This window comes from Rhodofomes roseus, assembly GCF_022264815.1.
Source record: "Rhodofomes roseus strain CIRM-BRFM 1785 chromosome Unknown C8Q71scaffold_17, whole genome shotgun sequence".
NCBI lineage: Eukaryota > Fungi > Basidiomycota > Agaricomycetes > Polyporales > Fomitopsidaceae > Rhodofomes > Rhodofomes roseus.
Genome location: NW_025952973.1, coordinates 464952 through 484250, shown reverse-complemented (window position 1 = coordinate 484250; position 19299 = coordinate 464952). Strand labels below are relative to the sequence as shown.

At 56.2% G+C, this 19299-nt stretch overlaps 5 protein-coding genes across 5 annotated transcripts; 3 read left to right on the top strand and 2 right to left on the bottom strand.

The window, feature by feature from the left end:
* Nucleotides 1-1381: 1381 nt before the first annotated feature.
* On the top strand, nt 1382-3080 carry C8Q71DRAFT_860076 (uncharacterized protein; the record flags this gene model as incomplete). The annotated part of the gene is made up of 4 exons (XM_047927742.1): nt 1382-1664; nt 1723-2003; nt 2060-2695; nt 2754-3080. 4 exons carry the CDS (start codon nt 1382-1384, stop codon nt 3078-3080), a joined length of 1527 nt encoding a protein of 508 aa, XP_047776519.1.
* An 85-nt stretch (nt 3081-3165) lies between these two features.
* C8Q71DRAFT_725553 (uncharacterized protein) lies at nt 3166-4670 on the bottom strand (the record flags this gene model as incomplete). The annotated part of the gene is made up of 3 exons (XM_047921707.1): nt 3166-3363; nt 3418-4493; nt 4559-4670. 3 exons carry the CDS (start codon nt 4668-4670, stop codon nt 3166-3168), a joined length of 1386 nt encoding a protein of 461 aa, XP_047776518.1.
* Nucleotides 4671-6518: 1848 nt separating this feature from the next.
* Nucleotides 6519-10868, top strand: C8Q71DRAFT_712159 (uncharacterized protein; the record flags this gene model as incomplete). Its single annotated transcript, XM_047920841.1, has 6 exons — nt 6519-7135; nt 7913-8793; nt 8845-9310; nt 9540-9651; nt 9711-10603; nt 10661-10868. The coding sequence occupies 6 exons, from the start codon at nt 6519-6521 to the stop codon at nt 10866-10868; spliced, it is 3177 nt and encodes a 1058-aa protein (XP_047776517.1).
* Nucleotides 10869-12444: 1576 nt separating this feature from the next.
* On the top strand, nt 12445-15085 carry C8Q71DRAFT_176247 (cytochrome P450 monooxygenase). The gene is made up of 15 exons (XM_047916770.1): nt 12445-12551; nt 12603-12791; nt 12862-12962; nt 13023-13114; nt 13167-13210; nt 13263-13360; nt 13419-13591; nt 13666-13916; nt 13971-14037; nt 14094-14288; nt 14343-14372; nt 14431-14664; nt 14717-14749; nt 14802-14830; nt 14885-15085. Exons 2-15 carry the CDS (start codon nt 12653-12655, stop codon nt 15034-15036), a joined length of 1638 nt encoding a protein of 545 aa, XP_047776516.1. The 5' UTR covers nt 12445-12551; nt 12603-12652; the 3' UTR covers nt 15037-15085.
* A 567-nt stretch (nt 15086-15652) lies between these two features.
* On the bottom strand, nt 15653-19253 carry C8Q71DRAFT_813724 (nucleoporin autopeptidase-domain-containing protein). The gene is made up of 8 exons (XM_047926079.1): nt 19107-19253; nt 18905-19048; nt 18567-18851; nt 18369-18511; nt 17839-18310; nt 17657-17785; nt 17392-17607; nt 15653-17339 (listed from the first exon to the last, which is right to left on the bottom strand). The coding sequence occupies exons 1-8, from the start codon at nt 19204-19206 to the stop codon at nt 15775-15777; spliced, it is 3054 nt and encodes a 1017-aa protein (XP_047776515.1). The 5' UTR covers nt 19207-19253; the 3' UTR covers nt 15653-15774.
* Nucleotides 19254-19299: the final 46 nt, after the last annotated feature.

The following is a 19299-nucleotide window of genomic DNA, read 5'->3' as shown; positions in this document are numbered from 1 at the left end:
CTCGGTATCCTCGTGCCTTCAACCGCCATATCCAGAATTGGCAGGTGAGTAGCGTCAGTATTCTCCTCGATGCAACCGCTGTTGACTCTTCAGGCGAGGCGCATATCCTGCATGGGGAACGAGCAAGCACTGTAAAGGGTGCTGAGTCAATATTCCGAATTTGGGACCGCTACAGCCGCGAAGAGAGGGCCCTAACCAAATCTAGCCGATGAGCAGTAATTTCGCGGACTAATAGAACAGCATTGCAACTAACATAAGAGTTCTTCGACCATGGCAGGATGAGGCAGATGCGACCCGACGGTCCGAGGACTTTCTGGGGTCGGAATCGTTGTGTATCTCCGTTCAGTAAGTTAGCAGGGCAACATCTCGCGGAGCGCTAGACGACCCAGACGTTTCGTAGCCTCGAGAATTTGGTACGTTCCATGTGCTCCAGAAGCCAGTGATACGTCGACTGATTGCGCAGTTAAGGCATGAAAGGCCCGGGGCGAAGCATCTGAACGTTTGGTCGACACCACTGCCCCGAGGTCCGGTCGATACAATCACTGTGAATGAGCCAGAAAACATCGGCAGCGCCGGCAGGTGAAGTTTTAGTGAGTTTCCCTCGCACTCAAATCCACAGCAGACCCGTGGAAATATGGTCTTTTCTCGGTTCCAGAGATTAATGTTCAAGAGCCGCTCCAACAGAGCTGGATCGACTCACTCGAAATACGCCCACCCAAGGGAACCCAGCCCTCGAACCCGCCCCAAACCCGCTCACTGCAGGCCCTTCCTCGCACCATAACAGCATAGGTCCGCTCTGTGAACGCAGGAAGAACGGCTAGTCCCTGTATCTTCGTGCTGAGGCCTCATGCATCATGCCTGTGAGCAGCGCTTGGCAGCCTCGCGGACATGGTGCAACGGCGGCTGCCGCTACTTATAAGCCGCTTGGAAACTGGCAGGAACGTTCTCGTACGATAGCAAGGTTCCTCAGGTCGGCCTGGGTGTGCACACTAGTAAACGAGATTCTCTGCAGGGCAAGTGTGTTTTAATCAGGTGGTCAGCAAGGCATTGCCAGTGCGTGGGCCGGATTGCTCAACGACTCGAGATGGTAAGAGTAACTCGCCGTTCACCGTCATCCTTGCAGCTCAAATACATGGACTGGTGTTGGGTGCTACATACCGAATATGCCAGCACACACATCCAGCTCAAACGAACGTGCAAGTTTTGACTGGGCTTGAGCTTAAGCGCTTGAGAGTCCGTGTCCGCTTCCGTCCTCGGGCGCTTGGACGCGCGCTAAGGCCATTTGGCGGGGCCGTTGCCTATCCCCACTCATTCCGATGCACAACCGTGACGCTGTTTAGGCGATGCATTCGTTTCCGACAACAGACTAGGTTTCTACGCTATGTTTCCTTTTATTCCTCGAAAGGTCGCTCAGGCTGGCAAATCGACCGCCGCAACCGCAAGTTCATCGCAGTCGAGGCGAAATACTTTGCCCACAACCTCGACTACGAGAGACTCAGCCGCTGAAGGAGGCCAGCCCGTCGATGTCAAAGGCAAGCGCAAAGCTGTTGACACCGACCCTGCTGTAGAGGACTACTACTCTCTCCTTTGCCTGGCCCTCTCTGACCACGCAATATGGGCGGACTCGCACTTGAGAAGCAGGCTCATCAACGGGTCCGACGGCTGTACGAGACATTCAGAACGAGAGGGAAGGGCAGGGCTCACGCTGTGTCTGGTTTGCAGACATCCCGCTCCGTTACCTCCTCTCGCATTCGCCTGTCCTGACCGGTCTCGATCCATCACCCTCGGAGACAGTGGTAGCTAAAGTTGTTCGCGCGCAAGAGTGTGCTTTCCTGGACATACGAGTGCTGGTGTCTGCTCCCTCCCGTGCGGCGTGGTATGGCAAGGATAGCGCGGAGGATGTGCTGGGTGGATACGAAGTGCGGAGGAGAGACTGGCCGGAGGCCTTGCGGCGCATACACCAGCTCACAGAGGATGACTGGGCAGCCAGAAGCGTATACGTGGTCCGTCACATCCCAACATATCACTAAATGCGCTGTTAAGACATATTGCATCGCAGGAAAACATCCCGTTCCAATACCGGACAACTGCAGCTATAGCTCGCTTTATCCACTCGCTCACTGTCAGTCCATCCTCTTCGGAGCCGTCCATGCCAACACAGCACATCTGGCTACCTCCTCACGTCCAAGACAAACCAGGCGACCAGCCCAAGTGCAAAGGGTTCGCTCTCATCTCAGTCTCAACCCTCGCACAGGCAGAGAACCTGGCGCATGACTGGCCCTGGGACGTTCGGCGGACGGATCTGTACAACGTGGCCGACACCGCAGAAGCACAGGAAGCCGTGAAGTTTGGCTTCCGCGTCATGCCTCGTGCACGCTGGGATGCATTGCGGGAGGAGTATCTCGCCTATCGTCAGACGCTCTTGGATGCTCTTGCGTATTCGGAACACGAGACTGGGGAAGCTCAGGAGACGAACACTGTCGAAGAGCACGCGCCGTCGCATGCTACAGCGCCGAGCCTACTTACCACAGATTTATCGTCACCGTATCCTCAAGGCTGTCTCGTCTTCGTCCGCAACGTACACCCGGAGACGAACAAAACAACCCTGCGCGCACTGTTCTCACAGCCATTCACAGAGAGCGGTGCGGCTGACGCCGGCGTGGACTACGTAGATTTCTCCAAGGGCATGGACACGGTATGTCCGTCAAGTCTATCAATGCCTGCCAACTACTGACTCCTACATCTCGAGCCAGTGCTACTTGCGCTTGGCCTCTGCACGACATACACAGCTCCTCACCGCGTTCTTTGCTGCAAATTCAAAAGCGCAGAATGGCGGCCTGGATACCACTGGCGTTGCACCCTCGCCAGGGACGACCCTCAAGGCCGTTACTCTCGAGGTCGTCGAAGGCATACGAGAAGAGCTGTACTGGAACAAGGTGCCGGAGAAGGTGCGACGGCAAGCGGTGGAAAAGGCGACCGCAACATCTACCGCGAGCGACCAACCGGAGAATGTGGGGGAGGAGGCGTTCGAGCCCGCGGAGAAAAAACGGAAGCGCAAACGGAGGAAGCGCGACGAGTGAGCTTTGAGCTCTGACGGGTCTCCTGGCTACTCGTTCACGCGCACGGACGAAGACCGGGCTGTAGCGTGCGTCTTGTAGACATAGATCATGTAAGACCCTCTTCCCTGAACCGATCTCGCACTCGCATGAGGGACCGGCCGAGCTCGTTGAGACCCCGACCTACAGGACCCTCTCCCCAGAACTCGTCCGTATCAGAGAAGACGATGTCTGCAAGGCCCGTCTCGAGCAATAGCGCACGGAGGTGTTCATGCTGGAGCAATTTCTGGTAAATCACCTCGTCCATCTGTTCAAAAACGGGTCAATACACTGCAGCCACTATGACAAACATGGTACCGACCATGTCGTAAAGGACGTGCTCCCAGTCATTCCGCACGTAATCGTCGTTTGTGATCGAGATCTCCCGTGCTTCGTTGACAGTGCGACACGTTCGTATACGCTCCGCTATCTCGGGCATGTGCTCCATGAATTTGAGAGCTTCGTGCAAGTGGAAGGCGGTGGGGTACGACTTGTGGTGGTAGTGCACGCGGACGGGCGAGGAAGGGATCAAGCTTGCGAACTCGTTCTGCCGATTGACCGTGACACGCGGCACGGGCGTAGGCTCACGCATCGGGATGGGCGTGGGCTCTCGTGAGGGTGCGTACATCATAGCGGGAGGCGCGCCGACGCCAGGGTCGACCTGCGTCATCTGCGGGGCGGCATAGGGCTGTTGCGCAGGCATGGTGGGGTAGAACATAGGCTGGGCTTGCATGGGCGAGACAATATCCTCGTCGTCCTCGTTGCGGTTCCGTCGCCCGAAGACGTTGAAGAGGCCCTTACGATGCTTTCGTTCGTGCCTACGAGACCCCGAGCCGGAGGGGAAGGCAGGGCCCATCATGGGCATGTTGACGGCCTGCGTCTGCATCGTCTTGACGGTAAGATTCCGCTTGAGCGTGTCGTTGTCGATCGGGCGGCGGAGTTCGTCTAGCAGCCGTATGTACGGCGTGGAATCGAAGATGTCTCGGGGAGGTCGCGGCAGTGGGTTCTGAGAAAGCGACCGCGAGCGGTAGTGTGGCGATGGAGTACGGCGCCGACGGTCATCATAAGGACCGTACTGGCCTGGGCCCAGCCGGGATCGTGAACGGGGCGGATCGGGGTCGACCATGGGTTCTGGCATGTGCATCGCAGCCTGCTGTTGAAGCATCTGAGGGATCACAGGCGCACCATTATTTTGGGCGATATTAGGCACCACAGGCTGAGGCATTGATGCAGACGCGCCCTGCTGAGCATATGCCTGGCCGCCGGCCATAGAGGTCTGGGCATTGGGAACGAAATTTGGTGGCGGAACGTTAGGGATGACGGGTTGCGCGGCGGGAGGAGGTTGTGGGAAAGATACGGGCGGTGGAGGGGCCTGCATGTACTGGTACTGCTGGGGTTCTACGGTCCTTGCATGGCGGGATATGAAAGGAGGGTTGTGAGTATAGCTAGGCGGATGCACGCACGAAATATCTGTGGCTGAGGCTGGGGAGCTTGGGCCATTTGTTGTTGTGGTTGGTAGACCGTGGGCATGACATACGCCGTTGGCTGGGCGTACGCCTGGGTCTGGTAGGGCATAGTGGTAGTACGATAGCCCATCTCCCCGGGGTATCCGCCATACCAGTCTTGAGAGCGACTGCGGGAGTATGATCGAGATCTTGTATATGGATCGCGTCGGTGGGAGTCAGGATGATATCCATGTGCGCGTGAGTTGTTGTTCCCCATGTATGTCCCAGCAAAGAAATGGATAGACGGTGGTCGTACGGGTTTCCAGGAGGTCCGTTAGATAAAAGAAGCAAATGATAGCAGATGCGATAGCAAGAAGACTTAGAAGAGCAGAGCCACTTTAACGGTCGTAACACTCGTGAAGGAGAAGGGTGTCGCGGGACAGCACAGAGGCACACGCGAGGCAGACTCGCTTCCGCCTGCCAGTCGTCCACAAAGCCTCGCGCTCGCAGGCGCCCGCTATCGCTCAACACGGTACACGTGATCGATTTTCATTGCGCGCCTCCAGACGCGTCTCGCCTACAGACATCTACGACCAGTAGGAGCACACTACCGCACCTGCGCGTCGTTCCGTTAAGAAATCTGGAGGTTTTATCCATGGGAAACAACGCAGGAGGCTTGTGCTAGTAAGTACGTGGCACATGCATAGACAATGCATGACCCACGCCGTTCATCAGTGCCAGCCTCTACAGTACTAGTGTCAGTGGGGTTGTCCACCGGATTCACGAGACGTCGTTCCGCGACGACAATGCAGGCTTTTGGCGTGCCATCTTATTCCAATGCTCGTACAATCACCCTTCAGTCGCTCTCTCTGGCTCTCTTCACGATCGGTGCTGCCGATCAATGCATGTCCTCGGCAATCCATCAGATTCACGGCGTTCCCCGCTCCCGGATGATTGCTGCCTCGTGCGCCGCCTTACGTGGCGTCTCCTCTTGTTTCTGCACCTCCTCCTGGTCGCCACTCGCTCAGAACCCCACCAAGCAATGTCGATATACGACCTCAAACTCGCGACTCGGGACGGCGTTGGACTCGCCAGCGTTCTCAAACCCGTGTAAAGCCGGATTTGCCACTCATCGATGAGCACACACGGAGGACGTCGGTGGCGCTTGGCGAGGGGCATGACGAGGCGAGATGTCAGTATGTACCTGCAACGAGGCAGGAAGACTGCCAGAATTGGGATGACTGGCCCAACCCTCAGGTGAGATCCCGCTAGCCACTCTTTCGATTGTCACTACAAAACAGCATGTTGACTGTACGAAGGGGTTGACCCACCCACTGTGCTCATCCGGCCTCTACGCGTCTTTGCCATGTCTCTTTGTGCGAAACGTATATATTGGCTCCCCCGCATGGATACAATGCATACCACGCCCTCAAACAGCTTGCGCTCCCCGCGAATCTCCCTCCCTCTTTGTCCTCCCCCGCCTACTCTCGTATCATGAACTCCGCCTTCGATCATGTAGCTCTGCCTTTGGACGAGTTCGCCGAGGTCGCTGCGTCTATGGCTGCGATGTCAATGAATACCCTCGACTCTACGTTCAGGAGTGACAGTGACCAATACTATATGTCAGACTCTCTCAATGAGTCGGTATGTTACCATGCTCATACCCCCCAGTGCCGTAACTGATGCATCCTCGCCTCAGATGCTTCACATGCGCGAAGCACTATTCTTCCGCGATGTGGTTGAATCCGTGGTCACGGTGCCCTCATTGGAGGAGGCCGTAGGCACCGACGACCCTAGCAGCTCAGCTGGAGCCCTACCCGACCTCGGCGACATCTTCGATGTCGATGCTTTCTATGGGACCTCGGAGTCGTGCTCCAGCAGCTCGGCGGCCGACTCTGATGGCTTGGACGCGGAGCTCTTCATCATGGACGATACCGAGTGCGATTCCGGGGCCCTTGGCGATGACCCCCCATACGCCATGTCGCTGGCCGAGGACTCTGTGCTGGGGAGGGCGTACCTCGCTGTGGGAGCTGGCGTCGTTCCCTCATGCCTAACGGGCAGCACCAGCCATCGTTCTGCGTCCTGCGACGCTTCGCACTCGCGCAAACACCACCCGTACGCACAGACCATCCGAAAACGCGTCTCCTCGACGTCGTCGTCCAGCACGCGCGTCCTGGAGACATGGCAGCAGCAGGGGAAGCCGCGCAACATCCAGTCCACAGTCGACGAGTCCCATTTCGACCTCGATGACTCGGACGACGGCATCCTCTTGTGTCCGGTGCCGCACTGCAACTACGTGCAGCGGACGGGGCGCAAGCCGGACCTGAAGCGGCACATTGAGACTCACCGCTCGGGAGAGAACCAACAGCGCTGGGTCTGCTGTGGGGTTCCCGTGGAGCAGGCGGAAGCATTCGGGATCGACGATTTGAGCAGCGCATATTGGTGGAGGGGCTGGAGGATGGTTGGCGGATGCCTGCGGGGATTCAGTCGGCGGGACTCGCTGGGGAGGCATCTGAACAGGGCTTCTTGTCCGTGCAAGGGGCACCCGGACATGGCGTTCGACCTTACCCGTGACACTCAGGAGGCACTTGGCCCGTCGCCGGCGCCGGAGGATGAGGTGTTTTAAGTACTACTGGATTTAGACAGTTCATTTTATCTCCACCTATTTGTATTTCTTCTGTCTTCTAGCCTCACCATTCATACAGTGGATCGTCTTTCGGCTTTCGATCGTGTGTATTCATCGGCAGGTTGCATATCATGACCCGCCACTGACGCGCCATACATTGATCTCGTGACCGCGTGTTGGTATTGGCCCACCTCATTATATGGAGGAGTGAGTGCTGTCCTTCCGTCTCTTTGTAAATGGTCTCTGCGCAAGCGGAGATATGAGTTCATCAAACGGTAACACGTGTATGTGTGCCGCTGAGAGCTCTTCGAGGCAGATGAGGCTATAGCTAGTTAGCCACCTGTCCCATTCAAGTTGCCTATGACCACCTTCGTAGCAGACTTGAATTATTCGCATCTGCTCTGGGAACACTGGGTCACTCAAAAGTTTGCTAGACACCTATTGTCGAAGGATAATGAGGAATTGTTTGTGCAGGCCGCGCTGGCGTCAAACCCCGAACAATTGAAGCGCCCATTCCACGGACGCGCATAACGTCGAGATGGGCGTCTGCGAGGCTGCTTCCTTCACTTCACTCGACTCAGTCCTGTGTACGATACCCTTCAACACTTGTATTCATACGGTCAGTGGGTCCTCGACTCTTCAGAGGTCTAACGAACTCACACGGTTCTACTAGTCACACGACTTTGAAGAATCTTGAGCCACTGAATGAACTGTGACGACTGACGACGATCGACGGTACGTCAGAGGCTGCAGATCCTATACTGCATACTTATCTCGACGCGTGGGCCGCAGCCAACACACTATCCGCGAACTTCATATATGGATGATTCAGAGTCTTCTCCTTCGCCTCTCGATGACACGCCCGTGCGGTCTCGCAGAGAATCGTCGGAACAGCCTCGGAGAGGCCACCGGTCCTCGAAGGACCGCGACAAGATGTATATGGGAGGGTCGTCAAGGGAGCTGGCTCGTCTCTTGGTGTACCAGGAACGCGAGGCGAAGGATCTCCGGAAGATGCTCGCCTCCGTGACAGAACAGCTCAAGGCCGAGACGCAGCGCGCCGACGAGGCGGAGTTGAGAACTAGGGAAGCAGCGCTTCGTTTCAAGAATATGCATGACCAGAAGCTACAGGCGCAACAAGACGCGGAGCGCAACAAGCAGACGTTGGAGCTATACAAGATGCAGCTGGAGAACGCGCAGAGGGAGATTAACAAGGCCCAGCAAATCATAGACATGGTAGAAGCACAGAGGATCGAAGCGGAGGAGGTCGCTGCGCGCGCGCGGACGACGGCCCGCAAGCTCAAAGAAGAGAAACTGGCGACACTCGCCAGAGAGGAAGGTAGACGAGAGGGATACGAGGAGGGCCTGGCACAAGGTCGAAGCCTTGGGTTCGAAGAAGGCCGCTCCGAAGGGTATGCACGCGGCAGGGCTGCTGCTGCACGGTCAGTGCGCCGTTACGCCGACGAACTGGTAGAGAGTCCAGTGGATGAACGAAGCGTCGTCGACGAACCGGGCACGCAGCAAGCCGGCAGTGGCAGCTCACCAGACGAGTACGAGTCGCGACCGCCTTCAGCATACGTGCAGTCGTTGCGTCAGGGTTCTCCTGGCCCTGAGCGAGCTAGGTCTCCTGGTCCCAATCACGTTAGAACACCTGGACCGATGCCCTCCGAACCGCCCAAAGTCCACGACCCCGACATCCGACCTATACCTGTTCACTACGCGCAGTCGCCTGGCCATCCACCTATGGAGTTCCCGCCTGACAACTTCATACCGAAGATGGACGAAGACGGTCGTATCCGCCTGCCCCCACAGCATGAGATGGGCCCTCCGCCGCCGACACCATCGCCTCCTCCGCAGATGACTCTGCAGAATACTATGGAGCGTATGGACGAACGGCCTCCACTGATGGTGCCGCCTCCTGGGGGTGAGAGTGTGGAGAGCGCGATGATGTCTGACTCTGATGCGTCCACGACGACCGCACCTGTTCGTCCGCGTCATCGCAGGCGGAGATCTACAGAGTCGCAGTCAACCACCATGTCTCAGTTCGAGATCTTGGGGCCTCCTGGTGCCCCATCTGCGCGTAACAGGGAGCGTCCGCATGTCCTCAGCGCCATTGCCGAGGAGAGAGAACGGTCCTCGTCTATGTCGTCACCCAGCGTGGGCGGCCACGGGGTAAGTGAGCTAAGTCGCGTTTCATTGAATCATTCTAACACCTAGGCAGTCTCCATTCGTACCGTCATCGGGTTCTACGTTCTATCAACCGCTCCGAGCACAAGCGTCTATTGCCTCAAGCTTGGGACACTACGATGACAACAGGAGTCAGAACTATTACACAAACCCCCGTGCCCATACAGGTTCGCCCGACTCTACGCGTAGAATGAACATGCACGCACCTGCATCGCCTGCCTCTTTACACCCACCTTCGTTAACGAGGAACAGTAGGACTTCGAGCCTCTCACCTGACTTCAACATCGAGGTCGAGCCACCGGTGCGTTGAGTCGTCCTTCACGGCCGTTATGATATTCTGACGGTGAGGTCGAACGACAGTCTGGGCCTGAGTCTCTCAACTCAGAGTCTGCACCCATGACTCCGAACCTACTCCGCGCGGACAACCTGCCGCCCATGCCGCCTCCTACTGACCCTACCGAGCCTGTACAACAGGTCCCCGCTCAGGTTATGAGCATGCCCGGCGTCATACCTCCGCCGGGCCAGGGCTCGGCGCCTATTGTACTCACAGATGGCCAGCTACCTCCAGGCTTCCAGCCTATTGGCCCACCGATGCCGCAGAGCGCGTTCTCGTCTATAGGCGGATCGCAGCCCTCTGGAGTGATCCCGGGCTCGTTCCCAGGGTCGATGGGTCCGGCAGGCGTCCCTTTGCCCCCTTCGACTTACGGAGGAACGCCATCTTTAGCGGGCAATAGCATGCCTCCCAGCAACTACCCCGCCACGGAGCCAGTCATTCCGCACTTGATGCCCACAGCACCTGGAGGACAGTCTGCACACAGGTACAGCCGAACCGCCTTGCGAGACTCATCAACGTCAGACTCGGATGACGCGGTCTCCTCTGCGATGGGATCCGTCGACTCGCTCACTACTCCGCCATCTCGCAACAAGCGTCTGACTCCGAAGCCCGCGACGCCGTTGTATCAGGAAGCGCCGATACCGCCCAACGTAGTGTATCCCGTGCCTCCCACGCCGCGATCGACGGGCTCGCGTGGGACGACCGCTGCGAAGGTCCCGTTACCCCCGTCTGCATCGGCGTCCGTCGCGAGCCCAACGTCTACTGCCGGCTACCCGTACTCCCAGACCTCGTACAGTCGGAGTAATGTAGCCCTTGACGCGGGCAGGACGCCCCTTGCTATGAATAGGCCTATGTCACCCCTCATGGGCAGTGCAAGAGGCGGGCTTGCGCCGTTGCCGGTGCAGTCCCCTCGAATGTCGTGAGTTCTCTTCCATATGCATGTTCTGTCGCCTTGACTGAGCTGGCATCGCACTAGTCCATATGACATCCGACCCGGTAGTCCTGAGGATGACTTGACGCGCGCAAACACGGCTGCGAATGCACTTCCGCGGCATACATCTCCGCGCGCAAGCACGGCTCATCTGGGTTCGTCACTAGGTTCGCCTGTCATCCCCGAGCCTCCTCTCGAACCGACTACGAGTACCGCAAAAGGCAAGAAGGGCAAGAAGAAGAAGGGAAAGTGATCCACCTCGCTTCCTTACGTTACTCCTTCAACTAGACATGGGCCTCCCGAACTTCATCGCTGTATTAGTAAGTGATTGGTCGAGTTTCATGACGGTCCTGTATAATGCCTCATGATACGATTCTCCTGTATATTGTTCATTATACGCTCATGGTTTGCAGGATCGCATCCATCAAGTCACTCGTTCATCTTGCTTCTCTGCCTGATATGACCTGGAATATGTACACTAGGGTGCATACCGACAACGGTAGTTGTTATATAGGGCTGTCTTAGGCCGCTACTACCAGCTCGAGCTGGGCACTGCGCTGCGACATAGCTAACCACGAGTCGTCCCAGCTATCGACCCACCCAGGGCGTTCGTGTCACGACGCCCGTACTAAATACTAAGTGCATGGGCCGCAAAATCTTCGTGTGGTACGGCAAGTCAAGAAGCACGATACAGAAGCTGACCCAGTAAAACGCGCGACATGTGTCACGATTCATGCACATGGCGCGTCTACCATAGGCAGACGATGAGTACACTAAATACATAGTATGTCAAACTACTACTGATGTGGTAGCACCCACACTGAAGCCTAATCAACGCGCCGAGTCCACGTCAGTCGCTCTTTAGAGTACCCACAAACCGGGGCTCAGCCACTGGAACTTGACGGGCCTACAGTAATATAAATATTGTCACGGGAAGCCTCTACTACAGCGCTACGGCCCGTCACAGCGGGACAGCTGCGAAAACATCAACGAAGTGGGTATGCAACCCACAAGGGTCCCGCTTGAGTTGCACTCGTGTTCGAATTCGGGTAGACGCAGGGGCTCGCCGATTGCGAGTGGCCGTCAGTGTCCAACTTCAAGGTTCCAATGCAACCGCGACCTAGAATGCATTCATTGGACGGAGCGGCTCGGACGACCCTTTAGAAGACCGCCCCCCCCCCCCTGTCCGTCCAAGAGGTCTTCTTTAAGGTCTGCCTAGGGGAGACTACGGACGACCATAATTTGCTATACGTGCGTCTACTAGTCCTTGTGCGAAGTCATGGTTATCTGAGTCGTCTGTCATTCGTTCGTGACCGGGAGGCCCGTCATAGCAGGTATCAAACAATCACCGTACGTAATGCCATGATGATCTTGCTTAGCCCATCCCATCGTACCGCGCAGGCGTACGAGTCCCTTCGCGGCCAAAGCGTTGTCAAGACAAGGAGGCCTTGGACATCCCGTTGGCAGCCTTCATTGCGTACACTTCGAGCGTGTATGGTGTTCCTTTACATGCGATCATGATCATGATTTCCGTTGTCAGCATCTTGTACAAGTTGGTCGCCGCATTGCATCGGCATACAAGAGTTACAACGCGCCGGCCACTCAACAAAACGTGTGTGGGGGGGTGACTTGCTAGCGACAGCGGTCTCAGAAGGTGTAGTAGCTCGTACATACGGCTATCGAGTTATTGCCTCCCTCATACCCCGGATCCCTTAACTGCGAGCGGTTCCCGGTGCTGTCCCATGATTTCTGTCGCGGTACGATTGCGCGGCGGAAAGATGACAATTCGTCCAGGCCACAGCGCGAATTTACGTATGCACCGCGTGGGCGCACTTCTTCCCAGACCCTGAGGCGGAGGAACCCCGCTCCCGCTCCCGCTCCCGCTCCCGGACCCTACCACCTTACTCATCTGAGTCAAGCATCTCACGTAGTATCTGTAAGTGAACTTAATCTGTCGTGGGCACTATATAATCTCAAGAATTCATAGACTGTAGTTCTGCTAGTAGCTCCGGGTCAGGCAAGGGCCTGTCCGTCGAAATGAACACCGCGATATTGCTCTTCCAGTGTCTCCTAATCTACGGTCTCAGCTACGTTGTCTGGCACTTGCTGAAGTGGCGCCTCGTCAAATCTTCCTTGGACAATGTACCCGGCCCACCGCCAGAATCGTTCGTGAAAGGTACGTTTTGAGCTTTCCTGTCGTGTAACCACTCTTGCGAGTAGACATTGACAACTTGCCCGTCACGAAGGTAACATGAGGCAATTCCGATCTCTCGAATCCGTGAAGTTCCAACGGGATATGGTGGACAACTACGGTGGCCTTGTGGTCAGAATGCATGGCCTCTTCAACGTACGTCTAGTCACCGACTCTAGTGCCGTATGCTTGGCGAGGGGACTCATCCTCTAGCAGAGACCTGCGCTATACATCTACGACCCAAAGGCGCTCCACACGATTCTGATCAAAAACGAGACGATATGGGAGGAAAACCCGGGTTTCATTGCGTGAGTTGCACCAAGGTTTGCATTGCGAATGAGCCACCATAGATGTACACAGGATCAACCAAGCGCTGTTCGGCCCCGGCTTACTATCGACACTCGGTGATGACTATATTCTCTCATTTTGGCATCGAGTCGTACTCACATACTCCAGGCGAACAACACCGGAAGCAGCGAAAAATGCTGAATCCTGCATTTTCCGTCACCCACATGCGCTTCATGTTACCGGTCTTCTACGATACATGCCGGAGAGTACGTGCATCTCGTTTCCACAATTCTCGTTTTCTGCCTGACATCACTCTACCGATAGCTTCGTGACGCGATTTCAAGGCGTGTCAAGGATGCGCCACAGGAAATAGACATGGCAAACTGGATGGGGCGGACGGCGCTGGAGCTCATCGGCCAGGGCGGTCTTGGATACTCCTTCGACAAGCTCGTTGACGACAAGAAGGACGTGTTCGCTGAATCCCTCAAGCGTCTGTTGTGAGTCGCCCTTTCTTCATGGTACGTTGCATTGATAGCAATTGACTCCGCTATCTTTCTACGACTACCCGTAGTCCGATCGTCTCCGAGCTCGGAATATTGCCGCTATTTCTGCCTCAGTTACGGGCCATCGTACCGGCTAGATTGCGAGGCGTTCTCGGCAGTATTGTTCCAATAGCAACCGCGCGTGACATGAAACGCAATGCAGACCTTGTGGCACAAAAGTCACAGAAGATATACAACTCGAAGAAGCGCGCCTTCCAAGAAGGCGACGAAGCGATCGGAGAACAGATTGGACAAGGAAAGGACATCATGAACATCCTAAGTGACTGAGCATTTGTTTCTGAATGGTTGACCGGTGCTTACTATTTCGACGCAGTGAGAGCAAACATGTCCCTTTCCGACAAGAATGGTCTGCCGGAATACGAGTTGGTCTCACAAATGTCGTAAGCGAGCCGTCATCGAGGTTCTACATATTTCCTTTCTCACCAACATTCTGTAGCACTTTGGTGTTGGCAGCGATGGACACTACTTCCAATACTTTATCGCAGATCCTCCTACTTCTAGCTGAACATGCGGACGTCCAGCAGCGTTTGCGTGCGGAGATCATCGAGGCTTCCGGAGGCGAGGATTTGCCTTACGACACCCTCATGCAGTTGCCTCACCTGGATGCTGTGTGCCGGGAAAGTTTACGCTTGTGAGTGACAACTATGGTAGCAACAGCATCCATTGAACTCCAGTATGTTTCCAGATATCCCCCTCTGCAGTGGTCGTCAAGAGTGTAAGTGCACCAACTCTAGAAGCACATACGTTCAATGAACTCCATCTCCCACTGGCAGAGCGACGCAAGATACTGTTGTACCCCTATCGAAGCCGATTCTTGGCGTAGACGGCACACTAATTACTGAGATAGCTGTACAGAAGGGTACGGAGGCCTTCACTGGTGTCCTGGGCTGCAACACGAGCAAGGCATTCTGGGGCGAAGATGCGCTGCAGTGGAAGCCTGAGCGTTGGTTGTCACCGCTTCCAGACTCGGTGACCGAGGCTGGTCTCCCTGGCGTGTCAGGGAATCTGTGAGCCAGCCATCTATATGCGCATTGTGCCTTTGACTCATCAGCCGCGTAGAATGACCTTCCTCGGCGGCAAGCGTGCATGCATGTAAGTCTTGGTGCCTTTTTGTGGTATCTGTATAGACGTGCTCCGATGACAGCGGCTTCAAGTTCGCCGAGATGGAGATGAGTGAGTGTTAAATCCGTGGGCTTCCTGGATGAGTCTTTCTGAGATATTCTATAGAGGTCGTGCTGGCCGTGCTACTGCAGAGCTTCGTCTTCGCTCCGTCTGGTAAGGAGATCCGTTGGATCCCTGCTCCTGTGTTCTATCCAACCGTTGGCGAGGATAGTAGATATCCGCAAATGCCGCTGCGAGTAGCTACGTATTCCAACTAGCCATGTGTTCGACTGCAACTTGTCCAGGCTCGTGACCTATAGTACACTTTCTCGGCTGTAGGTTCTGCTTGAGCCCAACGACTCCCAGTTCTGTCATTTAGTCGCGGCCGACTTCAAGCTTAAGTCCGACACAGTAGCGTCTAGTACGTAGCGCGCTGGTGGCAGTGTCCAGAAACCACACCTTCAAGATCACCACTTTGGGCGTGGTCACTGGCAGGTTGTATGTTCTTCGTTCTTCGAGAAGACTTGTACACACTCAGTCCGATCCGCTCGCAGATCCACGCAGGATGCAGGATTAATAGTAGTTGCAAAACCGATCCGTGGCCTATCCAGCCGTGAGACGAGCTACTTGAATGGGAGGCCCTGTAGTCAACAAATGCCACTCCAAGTTACCAAGTATCAAGGTGTGACAGGGGAAGTTTACGACTGAGACCCAAGGTAAATTATTCATCGCGTACGGAATGGTAGAACGTCAACGTACATATACACAGGAAATGAATGAACCGATTACTCACTGCCCGACCAAGACTGACTGAATTCTCCCCAATTCGAAGGTTCGGCGCTGGTCAAATCGTGAATGGAGAACACGACTGACGCACGCAAACAATTCCCGAAGTACAGCGAACAACCCATAGGTATGTATTGCAAGAAGGACGGAACGATACATGCGATGCAGACAACATGCGAGACGGAACGTGTACATACTGCTGATATGCAATCAGGCGACCAGCCGCACAATCAAAAGTGGTCCACCGTGAAAGTCCATTTCCCCTCCTCGATATCAAAGCCCTCGAAGTGAGTGTGCTTCATGTTCTTCAACCGTTTGACGTGCCGAAGCGCATGTGGGTTCGTCTCGTCCTTGATGGGCTCTCGCGTAGCCTTGTCCAGTGCCCAGCAGCGGTACAGCTCAATGCGAGCCTTCACATTCAGGCCAGAGCCCGGTGGTGGCTTCTCCGCCTCATCGCTGTCTGGGTAGACACTGCATTCCTTGTCGTCGAACCGCACAAGCTCGCCGAGCAGCCCGGCGAGTTTGGGCACGTTGGTGAGATCGACGGGTTCAAGGAAGGTGATGACGCCGTAGCCTTTCCGCCCAACGGCCAGACCCTTGACCGAGACCAGCTCCTCATGGCTCATCCTCTTGAGCGTACTGAGATCAGGCGTCACCCAGTAGTCGCCTTCGCGAAGTTCTCCGACGTCTTCCTCTTGCGGAGACGCGCCATGAGAGCCCGCGCGGTGGGCGTCCGCCGTGAAGCGATTGGATGCGCGATCCCGTTGAGGAGCAGGCGACGGCGAGTCATGTCCGCGTGGCCCAGGAGAGGCGCGATTCACAGCGGCTGCCGCCTCCCTTTCGCGCGCGGCCACGCTCAGCGCGGGGCTGAACGTTATCCTCGAACCGTTCGCCACACTGGACTTGGCTAGTAGGTCGGCCGCTTCCACCTTTCTATCGAGAATGAGCTTCTTGAAGCTCTTGCGACCGCCAGTTCCGAGCGTTGGACTGGGGCTCCCACCAGTCAGGAACGTTTCTGGTCCCAGCGTGCTCTTGCCATTAGCCGTTTTACTCAGTGACAATGCATTCGGCTTGCTCGAGCCGAACAACACATTGCTACTGGCGCCGTTCGCCCCAGGAGCTGGTGAGGTGGAAGTGTACCCGCGTAGCTTCGAAACTGCAGGAGTGTAGCCTAGGCCCAGTCTCGGTAAGGGCGTGCGTGTAGGGATGTCCGAAAAGTAGCCCGTCTTCTTCTTCGGCTGAGTATCCAGTGGTATTGAGCGCGGCCCTGGAGGCAGCATGCTGAAGATTGGCAGATTCGTCAAGACTGGCTGTGCGATCGAGGCGGTGAGCTGCGGCTGCGTGTTCTGGCCGAGCATCGACGTATTCATGTTGTTCGTCGATTGTCCAAACGCATTGCCGAACAACGAACCTCCGAGGCCAGCGCCCTGTTGACCCGCTGAAGGGGCAGTACCCAGAGGAGCAGCGGGTTTGCCAAACAAACCACCAGAACCGAACGTGTTCGTGTTCTGTTGGTTATTCGGTGGTGCGCCCAGCGTTGAGCCGAACAAGGGGTTTGGGTTGGTCTGCGTTGTATTCTGAGCCGGCTGGCCGTATGTGCTGCCAAAGAGACCGCCCCCGGTGTTCGTGGTCGCGGGTGCGGCGGGCTTGGGAGCGCCGAAAAGGCCAAAGCCAGTGTTCTGTGCAGGCTGCTGCTGTTGTTGCTGTTGGTTCTGGTTGTTGTTCCCGAAAAGACCGCCCCCTCCTCCGAACAAGCCACCCCCTGTCGTCGGTTGCTGCGCCGGCTGACCAAACACTGAGATAAAGCGATCAGATCGCAGACAGAATGCAAGGCAGAAAGTACGCACGACCAGTACCAGGCTGTTGTTGCTGGGGTTGTTGCTGGTTGTTTGTGTTGCCGAACAGTCCACCACCTGTGTTGGTGTTCGTTCCGAACAACCCGCCACCGGCTTGTGGCTGTTGTTGTGGCTGCTGCTGATTCTGCTGGCCGAACGCACCGAGTCCAGCATTCGACTGCGCAGGTTGACCAAAAAGGCCTGGCTTCTGAGCGTTGTTGTTGGAACCTGGAAGGCATTTCAATCGACTGCATGCCATACACGACTAGGAGCCTACCGAAAGCACCAAACCCGCCCGTGTTTTGTTGCTGCTGCGCTGGTTGACCGAAGAGACCGATACCAGGCGTGTTCTGTTGCTGTTGCTGGTTTTGGGGCTGACCAAAGGCACCAGTCGTTCCCGCATTGCCTATATTCACAGGGTTAAAAGACTAAAGCAGGATTATGTACGTATGCACTCACCAAAAGTACCGAACCCTGCTGGTTTCTGTTGATTGTTCGCACCGAAGGCGTTGCTTGAACCGAACAGGCCACCGCCCGTTGGATTCTGTTGTTGCTGCGGTTGTCCGAAGGCACCAAAGCCAGTTGTCGTCGGCTGCTGCTGCTGCTGCTGCTGTGGCTGCTGTTGCGGATTCTGCTGCCCAAATGCGCCTCCGCCTCCGAACAAACCAGTGCCGCTCGTGTTTGTATTGTTCTGCGGCTGACCAAATGCACCGAGACCGGTCGTTCCAGTGTTCGTGGTGCCGTTGTTCGCGTTACCGAACGAACCAAACATCGAGTTGGTGGCAGGCGCTGCAGCATTCTGGGCTGGTTGGCCAAAGAGACCATTAGATTGCTGTTGAGCAGGGGCGCCAAAAGCAGTCTGTCCATATCCACCGGCAGCGGTCGCAGCAGCAGTCTTCCTGCCTTGCTGGTAGTCTTGCACACGGATCTCCTATCAGACAAAGGGGAGCCGTTAGGCAAGTTTACCGATATCGTGTGCACGACCTGACCTCAAATGACGATCCACGGTATTGCGGCATACATGAGATGCTTTGGTAATGAAGCGTAAGAGTAGAGTTCCCTTCCTTCTCGGCGTAAGGAGCGTAGGATGGATTGGAAGATCCTGTTGTCACCGGGGCAGGCACACCGGCAGCTAGCAGGGCCAATTTGAGCACAGTAATCACAAACATTCGACGAACACTGCTCACCAGGCGTAGTGGTGGTACCAAAGCCTGTGGTTGGCTTGGAACCAAAGAGACCGTTGCCCCCTCCGAACGCGTTTGTGCTTGTCGACGGCTGTGATGGCTGGCCAAATACGCCGCCACCGGTTGAGGGACCAGCCTGAGTCGTCGAACCGAAGGCCCCTGTCGCTGGGGCGCCAAAGGTATTCGTCGTACCGGTGCTGCCAAACGCGCCGAACCCCGTCGTTGGCTTGGGCTGGCCGAAGAGACCCCCGGAATTCGCAGTGTTGTTTGGCGCGCCTCCAAACGCACCTAAGCATGATCTTGAGAACAGTGAGATGCAAGGTGCAGCAGCAAATACATACCAAAGCCTGTCGAGGAGGGCGTCGCTGTCGACGCTCCGCCGAGACTGCCAAACATGGGGTTCGCCTGTGGTTGTTGTTGCTGCTGCTGTTGTTGTTGTGGCTGTGGCTGTCCGAAAGCGTTGGCGTTAGGAGCAGATCCAAATGCTGTTGAAGAGTGTGTGAAGTAAGCAATAACTCTGAGAGATGAGTCGCCGTGACGCACCATTCCCGGCACCGAAACCTGCGGGCTGCCCAAAAGCGCCTGGCTGCTGTTGGTTACCCTGAGGGTTACCCCATGATGACCCTGTGTTGCTTCCAAACATGGCAAGGGGCGGTTCGCGTCGTGTAGGTCGTGGCCGTCGTCGTCGTGAATGAGGTCGAGCGCGACTCCTACTGGAGGCGCGTTCAACAATTTC

Excerpts from the sequence above, each read along its gene's own strand:
- C8Q71DRAFT_176247 (XM_047916770.1), top strand. The coding sequence starts at position 12,653 with ATGAACACCGCGATATTGCTCTTCCAGTGTCTCCTAATCTACGGTCTC. Across the intron at positions 14,373-14,430 it reads CTGCAGTGGTCGTCAAGAGT|AGCGACGCAAGATACTGTTG; the intron begins GTAAGTGCACCA and ends TCCCACTGGCAG. Across the intron at positions 14,750-14,801 it reads GGCGGCAAGCGTGCATGCAT|CGGCTTCAAGTTCGCCGAGA; the intron begins GTAAGTCTTGGT and ends CTCCGATGACAG.
- C8Q71DRAFT_813724 (XM_047926079.1), bottom strand. The coding sequence starts at position 19,206 with ATGTTTGGAAGCAACACAGGGTCATCATGGGGTAACCCTCAGGGTAAC. Across the intron at positions 19,049-19,106 it reads AGGTTTCGGTGCCGGGAATG|CATTTGGATCTGCTCCTAAC; the intron begins GTGCGTCACGGC and ends ACTCTTCAACAG. Across the intron at positions 17,786-17,838 it reads AGCAGGGTTCGGTACTTTTG|GCAATGCGGGAACGACTGGT; the intron begins GTGAGTGCATAC and ends CTGTGAATATAG.